Source organism: Egretta garzetta, unplaced genomic scaffold, assembly GCF_000687185.1.
Source record: "Egretta garzetta isolate BGI_Z169 unplaced genomic scaffold, ASM68718v1 scaffold117, whole genome shotgun sequence".
NCBI lineage: Eukaryota > Metazoa > Chordata > Aves > Pelecaniformes > Ardeidae > Egretta > Egretta garzetta.
In genome coordinates, this window is record NW_009260479.1 from 4380660 (window position 1) to 4390248 (window position 9589).

General features: G+C 42.2%; 1 protein-coding gene across 1 annotated transcript in view; it reads right to left on the minus strand.

Annotated features, from left to right (window-relative positions):
* The window catches only part of XRCC2 (X-ray repair cross complementing 2), a 13810-nt gene extending 11788 nt beyond the window's left edge, over positions 1-2022 (minus strand). The window contains exons 1-3 of the mRNA XM_009644107.2: positions 1991-2022; positions 1646-1686; positions 403-608 (exon numbers count right to left, since the gene is read on the minus strand). Of these exons, the coding sequence (XP_009642402.1) occupies positions 403-608; positions 1646-1686; positions 1991-2022 (279 nt within the window). The remainder of the gene's footprint in view (positions 1-402; positions 609-1645; positions 1687-1990) is intronic.
* Between the last annotated feature and the right edge of the window lie 7567 nt (positions 2023-9589).

Consider the following 9589-nt stretch of genomic DNA (forward strand, 5'->3'; position numbering starts at 1 on the left):
CTCGGCCGGCGGCTCTGCGCATGCGTGGGTCGGCCCCCGGGGAGGGTGGGGTGGAGCCCGCCTGCTCTGGGTTGCGGGTTCGAGTCCCGCCTCGGGATTCCCGAGGGACTGGTCACTGTAGGGAGGTGGGTGTTTGGTTTGTTTGTTTTTTTTTTTTAAAAGGCCCGTCTTTTTATAGGTTGTTGGTTTGGGTGGGGGTTTTTTTCTGCTCCTGATGAAACGGGGGCAGGTGGCTGGGTTGACATGATTCAAGGGACGCTCCTCTCTGAGGCCGACGTGACTCAAGGGATGCTCATCTGTGCAGCTGTGATTAAACTCTTTGACGCCTGCGAAATTGCTCTTTGCACAAGCCAGCTATCAATTATGGCTCAGATTAAAAGGGGTCTAGAATATCTTACACACATGCCCTGAATGAACCAGGCTCGCAACGCTCCAGGGCAGGAGCCGACCGCCCGGCGAGTCCCTCGTGGGCAGCTGCGTGCCCATGGCCGGCGGCAGGGCCTGCTCCTCCTGAGGACCACGGCCCATCCGCTGCGGTTGTGCCACCCGAGGCAGCGAGGGAGGCAAGCGCTGGAGAACGTGGAGAACCTGTTTGTGTTTTCCATAGGCTAAATGCAAAAAACAGTAAGGTAAGAATAGCAACTCCCCCTATCTGCACATCAAAGAGCAGTAACGATATCATCCCTTCAGGTTTAGCGAGGTTATTGGTGATACTGCACGTTCTTACAGTTAGGAGGAGAAAGTCCTGGTGGAGTTCTTTATTTCTTCAAAGAAATCATGTTTGTCTATAGAAAAAGAGTTTTTCCTATCTTTGTCCTGAATACACCACAAATGAGAAAAATCTGACCTCAGATGCAAGGCAGTGGCTTTGTTTACTCTTTCAACCCTCTTTCAGCCCCAAATACACTGCTCCTTCTGTTCAAAACGGCCTGTTGTTGCCACCTGACTCCAGCTCAAGGTGGATGCCACATGCCTCCGCAAGGTCAGTCAGACTTCATCCAACTCAAACCAGTCCTTTTAGTGTCACGTTCTAATACTGCTCATTAAAGTACAGAAAAGGGATGGTGTCTCCAGACAGCTGTAGTAGCCTTTCTTCTTCCCTGTGTATGGATACATATGCAAAATTATCAAGAGCATGGAAGGTTGTTTGCTAGTGAGAAGGACTTGGATGGCTGCGGCGGGGAGCACATGGCACAAAAATGCAACTACAGTACTGTTGGTTGAATTTTATTGAAGGAAGTTTCTGCCTTGCATTTTGGAAGAAGCCAACGTAAGGGAGAGACAACCTTAAGAGCTGCGTGTCTGACTATTGTTATAGTACCTTAGAGGTCTGGGCCATGTTCCCTGGAACAGTTCAAAAGACTCATTAATTAAAAGTGATTGCCCTTGAAGCTGACTGACAATTGAACCTAACCCAAGAGTAGAGTGGGACTCGCTGTGACTTATGACAAAGACACTACTCACTGCGTCAACCACATGATTTTGTTGTTTGTTTTAATTATAGGCTCTTCATTGCTGTTCTCCTTTAATTAAAGCCGTTGCACTAATTTTTAAAAAGTGATTGCTACTGGAATTCAGAGGCATAAAATATACAGCACACATAAATGCCAGTTGACTGAAACCCCCTCCTACCTCCATCACTTACCACTGCCTGTATCCCAGTAGGGTCCTACGGGAGCTCTTCCACTGCATGGGTGAACACTGTTTCGGTATTACAATCTAATGCAAGATGAAGTATCACAGTTCAATGGAGATCAAGCAACAAAGATTCAAGAAAGAGAGGGCAAAAACATTCAATTCACCTGAGCAGTAAAAAAAATGGTTATTTAATTGTGTGACATATTTAGTAGGTAACAGAGATGTGTAAATCAAATACATTGGTCACCTTGATAGGCAGATTGCCATAACCACCTCTCTCATGTGTTACCTTTGCATTCATTTGCTCCATACAGTGTGGCTGGCATGATGAAGTTAGAAAATGGATACTTACTTTGACAGCACTCTGCCGTAATAAGGACTCATATTGCGCTTTTTTCATTTATTTGTCAGTACTACCACTTCTTTGCAGATCAAAAGCTACATTTTGGCAATGATGCACACTTCAAACTTTAACCACAAACCAGCCTTATGGAGATCTTTGTCTCTCTAAATCCCTGCCCTCTGCACTTTGGCAGTCAGCATCACTTACTTTCATATTTCTCAGCAGTGTTTCTGAGTGATACCGTGTGATCCAAGAGTACAGAATCCCACCCGCTCCTTACTCTTCCTTCCTAAATAGCAGAAACCTCCTTAGTGCAGAATCCTCCTTAATGCAGTATAGCTATAAGTAGCTCAGTACCCAGGGACTCTATGCCCCAGCACTCCTGTTTCTACAGGCTGAAAATTAGTCTTCCTTTGTTTGGCATGTGGGGAGCCTGAGGGTGCCCCCTGAGCCACAGGCACTGTTTATGTAGCAATTCAGCAGACAGAGCAATGACTTTCCTCACAGCAGAAAGATCAGACTCTAGGGGTATGCATCTCCGCCTTTAAGAAATGTGTATTGTGGAGAAAATTCCTCTTTCCCAATCTTGATTTTGAGCACCTTGCACACTGAGGTGCTGTTTTCCACTGCACATGTTTAAGACCTTCATCACAGGCAGAGAAAATGACAGTGCAAGAGGGGGAGGTATTTTAAGTGGAGTTGCAGCCCTGAGCAAAAGGATTTTTTATTATTTTGGGGGGGGTATTTGCTCATTCATATGTTCATCATTGCTAATTTCAGCCAACAGAAGAAAACTGGGCTGGGTTCTGGGGAAGGAAAGACTAGCCCAGGTGCCCCAGGGCTGCAGAGAACCGAGTGTACCGTTTATAGAAACATTTCTTTTTTTTTTTTTTTTTTTTTTTTTTAAGCAGCAAAGTCCTAACTTTAAATTGCCAGTTGGTCTACAATACAGAGCCAGTCTAAAGAATTAAAACCCTATCCTGGAACAAGGCCTGAAGTAAGAGCTTAAACAAACGGGAAAAGCATGAAGAAAACCAATGTGGTGACAAGAAATTCAGATTGTGTGAAGATGTTTGCAAAAAATACATCAAACTTTTATATTTAATTAAGTAATAGCTAAATTAGAAACTGGAATGTAAATGTTTCCTCCTTTAAGCATTTTTTTTTCAGCCATAGAGATTTTGTTCCAACATAAGCTTCATCATTTTGAGTGTCTTGTCACTTAATGTTCCCTCACAAGATTTGTGTGGGTGACATACCAGCACAAACCAGCTCCAAACAGATCTTCTAGGCTGAAAACAGTTTGTCTCTGTTCGTATAGTTGAATTAAACTCCTTCAGTAAAGTCAGCTGTTGTTTTTCTAATTAACCTCTAGTCTCTTAAATACCTTCGCTCCAAACGTGACAACTGACTACCCGAAAACTCATTAAACAGAAGAATCACTCCAAGAAACAACATAGAAAGGTCTTGTTTTCTAGTTCTGTCTTACCTACCCCTTAGTGTAGTAATGCTCAAAATCCAGAAGGTTTACCAGCTAAAGACCATCTCAAAGTTGGACGTAGACCTCAGCAAGGACAACTACGACTACTACTATTGCTATTAATACTAGTACTACCACTAACAACAACAACAATGGTAAAAATTAAGACTTAAGCTAGATGTTGAACCTGCATGTGAACTGCCTGTCAGATTATTTGCAACCTCTCTGTTGTGTGATTCCTCTAGTTTCATGCAGCTGATTACGGCCCCACTGTTCCAAGTTCCTCTCAATGAGCGAAGTGATCTGTCACTGGGGTTTATTAGATTTTCTTAGAGCAGATGGCTGATTCTTTTCACCTGGAGAGCTGCCACTTTCTTTAGATGCATCTCAGTTTTATGGCAGTCTAATTTATCTGTTTACTTGAGAAATAAGTAACTTAAATTACAAGGGTGTTATAATTTCACTGACCTCAGGGAAAGTGATAGATTTGCTGTGTAACCTGGAAAAAAAGGAGAAAAGAATTTAGTCCATTGGTAGATGGACTGCTAGCCATGAAAAAAACAGCCCAGGGCATTACTAAGTTCTGGCATCTTTGATAAAGTTTCATAGCTGGTTGCTGGATATTCTGCTTTATGTTTCAGCTTGCAGAGTTACATCAGGAATAAACTTGCTCTGTGTAGCCATTCACTTGTATTTATGTCTAAATTTCTTATTTCTGTAGGTTGCCTTTTATCAGCTTGTATTCCTGAGTTGGAATTACTCCTTGTTTGTTTGTACCATATTGATATGGACTGGTTTTGTATTGGTGACCTGGCCAGAAGTATTTTCTTGCTTGACTTTGGGGCACAGTTGAAGGTTAGCAATAAATAAATACATAAATAAATACACAAAGGCTTACAGAGAAGAGCACGTGATTTGTAAAGACACCTTCATAGCTAGCGGTGGCTACAGATGAAGTTTCGTTCTGAGTACTTGAGCTCTGACCTACAGCCCTCGGAGGGAGAGGTCTTGTGTTTGACCTTGCGAACCTCCATCACTGCTCGTACGCCACTGACAGGAGTAATGCAAATTTTGCCCCAGTAAAAACATGCTTGTGAAAATGTTCTCCACCTTCTACAGAGCTGTTCACTGAAGTATGAATGGTTTTTCTAAATTCTACTCTTGCGAGTTCCCCTTTGCTTGAATGTTGATGCCCTTACAAGCCCCAGCTTTTACAAACATAACAAAGAAGCCATGCAGGCAGTGTGACCTTGCTGAAAAATTAACACAAATGCTAGGCCTGTCAATAGGAACGAATCAGTATTTTAATTAATTAGCTAGGTATGCCACCCTGACCCTGGGTATGCTGATAAAAGATGCATCCAGATAGCTGGCACCGAGTCTAAGCTAACTGGTATTCCTTGGCGAAAGCAAACCAGAATTTGTCCCTGTGGTACAGAGAACTAACGGTACAGTTCAAGCATGCATTTCTAACCATGAGATAAAGCCGAAGAAGAATAACTGTATAATCCAGGCCATTTCCCTTTTTTTCTTTTTTATTTTTTTAAACTGACTAGGGAATCCCCATTTTACCCTTTTTACACAGATTTAGCATTAAAGTTTCTGTTTTCTGTAATCCCCACGGACCTCCTGTCAGTGTGAAATATACTTCTATTTCTTTTCTTTTTGATCTTAACACTTGTAAGTAATAAATAATTGATTGCCAAAGGAATTCTGGGAATATATTCAGCCTTAAATTGAGCACTAAACTATTTGCAAATGTGCTTAGGCACTAGCCCAAAAGATACATCAAAAGAATGTCAATTGGATATTGGAAGTGAAGTGCCATCATATGTTAGAATTAGGAAGCTTAAAGTATAAGTAGAGAGATAACAGCTGTCGGATCTGCTACCGGTAGTAATAGGAAAAGATATGCTTTTATAGAAGGCTATAAACTTCTGTTGAAGCTAGACCACACTTTCACCTCGGTAATGGTGCTCCAGACCCTATTCAGGGAATGCCTTGACTTTGACTGTTGTCTTGAAACTGGGGGTGCCAGTGCACTCACCCAGGAGACATCTACAACTTGGTCTGAATGGCCTGTGAAATAAATCTATTGGAAAGAACTGGGGTGTATTTTCTGCAGTGACTGGCCATCTTTGGTACTGATGACAGATTTACTATGGCAGTCTTGTTTCACCATGGCTATAAGCCCCAACATAAGCTTGGTCAGTAAAGCTATGGGTTGTGCTGCTGTGGCCAGACTGTTTGTAGGGTCTGGGCTAACCTGACTTACACCTACACTGCTGCGCTTGCAATAGTGTCATACCCCAATATCTGGATATCTGTGAATAAATTTACACGTTGTGTGATGTTGGCCTTGCCACTGCAACTGAAGCTCAGGTATGCTCTTCATGGGGCACACGCTCTTGGAATCCAAACATGCAAATGACAAGAAGGTACTGACAAAGAAGAGTGAGGATGGATTTATTTACCAATGGTAAATCATGCTTGACCAATCTGGTTGCTTTTTATGGTGGAATGGCTGGCTAAGAAGAGGAAGGGAGAGCAATGGATGCCATATATCTTGTCTTTAGTAAAGATTTTTGACAGCGTAGCATTTTTATCCAGAAGCTGACGAAGTATAGGCTAGATCAATAGACTTAGATCAGTTGAAAACTGCCTGGTTTGAAGGACGACCATTTGATCAACAGCCTGACAGCTGTTTGGTGGCTGGTTAGTAGTTGTGTACCGTGGTTTGATACTGGGGCTGATATTTTTCAACATTTTCATTCTGATCAGTGGGAATGCACCTTCAGACAACTTATGCGTGATGCTAAATTAGAGGAAATAATTAGGACACTGAACAACAGGGCTTCAGTCTAGAGGGATCTTGAAATGGTTGTGTATTGGACCTTAAGACATTCAGTAAGGTGTGCGAAGCTTGGTACCTGGAGCAGAATAATCTCATGCAATAATACAAACTGGGAACTTACTGTGAGTACTGGAAACTGAGGGCAAATTTGAGGGCAAGGGCCACACTTTGCACCTTGGGAAACTGAAGCTGGACATCAGCAAAATTTCTTCAGTAGGACAATAGTACAGCACTGAAATACATTATTTGAAAGAGTTGTGGAATCATGATCCTTGGAGGTTTTCAAGACTCAGCCAAACAAAGCCATGGATGATTTGATTTAGAGCTGGTGATATTCTGGCTTTGAGTGGGTGGTTGGTTCAGATGGCCTTCAGAAGCTTATTCCAGTTTCTCCGATTCTGTAATCTTTGTTTCCACACAGCAGCTAGAAGACTCACAAGTGTGTTTGCTTGTGACCTCCCCAGATCTGCTAGGTTTTTCTTAGAAGTTTCTTGTATCTGTGCAAACTGGACATCTGTGGCCATGGCTGTAGATCAAAGATGGCTTTGCACTGGCTTTGTCAGAAGCCGTTCTGTCTTCTGGTACTATGGAAAGCGATGGCATCCACGATGTATGTTACATCAGCCTCAGAGATTGTGTAAGGCAACTTGCAGCAACTCTTATGAAGTTGCACATGTGGAGTGTTGCAAAGAGAGCATGATTCAGCCACGCACATCTGGCATGCTCATGGTTCTTCTGTTACGATGATGGAAGACGGTCATGGTAATGACATAGAACAGAGTCAGTCAGGAGTTTACTGATCAGTACGTTTCCTATCAGAGAATACAGACTGGTGGAAAACAAAAAGTTCTTGCGGACTCTCTTTTGATTGACTGAAAATGGGTTAGCTGATAGATTTCTCATCTTCAAAACTTTAGGGGGAGGTTTTTTGAAAGTTGTTGAGAAATCATTGGTTAGCAATTTCAGTGTGAAAACTGTCCTGTGAAACCATTTTTCTGATAGATCTTAAAGTTAATTATACTAAGATATTTGAATGAAAAAGGGCCACAGTTGAAATAAAACATTTAAAAAAATGTTCATGTTGGCTCTCTGGTGGATTAGAGTACAAGATTTTGCTCTTTCGATTTTGAAATCCTGAAACTCCCCTAGGATGGGAAACCTCTTCTTACTGTTGTAAAAGAAAATAGCCATCTGAGGCTCTATTATGTTAGGGTAGCACAAAATAGCCTTGCTGTAGCTTGGGAACATCATCCTGTATTGTGGTTTTCTATATTCAGTGCATCCTGACACTAGTGCAAAAAGTCACTTTGGGATACAAAGGATTTCTCTAATTATTAAATGTATTCACTTTGCTTGTGTTCATACCTGTTTCGATGCTTGATTTTCTGCAAATGTTTTGACAATAAGCTGCTGATGGGAACGTTCACCAAAGCACCAAATTTGTAAGTGAACATTCAAGTACACGTGTGAAAAACGAATTCTGAATACATATATATATACACATAAACCATAATTTCTTTCATCAGCTGTATAAACTGTGCACTCACACAAGCAGTGATGGCCTGGATTTTCTGATGATGCATGTTTATAACAAACTTGCTTGAAGGACAGTTTACAGAAAGAGACTTCTTACAGAAAAGTCCAAAAAAAGAGGCTAGAATGGAGATTTGGCAATGGTAGTTTCTGGAGAAAAAAGGATATGATAACATTCTTTCTCTGAAAATACTTTCTCACATTATGTAAAACTTGAAAACATGGTCACCTCTTTCACTGCCATAATCTCTGATAAGCAGTGCAGTAGTGAATAGCAATGTCTTGAAACATCACCTGTGAAAATTAAGTACTTCACCAAAACAAATCTAGTAATTCAAGATTTTTTTATGTGCAGACTAAGGCTGCAATTGCCTGATTGCTTTAAAACGACATCTATTCAAGCTGCTCCTGCAGGTCGTGATCCCTCTCTGCACATTCTTGCTGCCTCCTTTGGGCCATGCCGGTGGTTGGGTACTGAACCAGCTCAGCCCTGTGACCCAGCTGGCAGCTGATGGAGGCGCGGGGAAGGAGTCTGCCTTTGGTTTTTGGCGCTCGGTTCCCTGATGTGGAGATGGCAATGTGAAGCCAGAGGTGAGAGAGGGCAGGACTGTTTCACGCTGGCAGCTTGTGTTTAGGTTGGCCAAAAGTGACTACGGAGCCAGTTGCAGGGAGATCTCAAAGCACTGGTGAATCTCAAAGGTTAATTTCTCCTCTGTGAAATTTATGGTCTCAAAAACAAAGCCTGAAATTCTGAAGCACGAAATGAAGCATCCAGAAGAAAACACCCTGTTGCTAGGCCACCTGGAGGTGATCCTAAATGTTTTTGTGCCTGACCCAACACAGGGTAGCTTCTACCCTTTAATTTGTGAGGGAATTGCAATAGATCTGTAGGCTAAAATAATTTCTGTGTAAATCCTCTGACAGCAGCAGAGTTTCATCAAGAGTGGTTTCATCCAAGGTAGCAACTGCAGCAAGAAATGTGTTACAATGCTTCCCAAAGACCTGCACGCAAGCACTGGCTTGGATTTTTTAAATGGATGGTCAATAACAAAGGTGATCTGAGACAACATGGAAAGTTGGGAAGTAGTAGCCGACTCATGGGAGCTGCACAGCCCATGAGCACAGATTTCTGGGAACCTCTCCGTGTCCACGTGGCATTTCAGAAGTTACCTGCAATATTAAAAATTACTACAAGGATCCTACGCACCAAGAGCAAGGTTTCTGGCATGTTGTAGCCATCAACAAAGGTCTCTGGATTTCTGAGGGACCATTGCAGTTTCCAGCAAATCTTTCCATTGCTGCTGGCATCCCACAAGCTGATTTGTGCCTATGTTAACTGGAAGATCTGCTTCTTAGGAAGAGATGCAGTTGTAGAAGGGGAGTGAAACATGGAAATGCCTGCAAAATACCGGCATCATTTAAGTGGAACCACTGGTTTGAGTGGTATTAAGGGTGCTGAGAACGGAGCACTAAGAAAGAACAGGGTTGATTTGCAAGAAGAGAGCGGAAATTGGGGCTGATATGGTTAGGAGTCTGAGATTAACACCACAGCTTCTAATTAAACACAGCAGCTACTAAAATTGATGCTTTTTCTGAGTTTAAGAATAATATGGATTATTTAGAGACTGACAGAGTTATGGGAACCCAGAAAAGTTCTTCTCACCCCATAATCTGGAGTTTTCAGCTGACTGTCATGTTTGTCTGCCTTTCTGAAGTGGACCTAGTAGTTCCTTCAAAAATA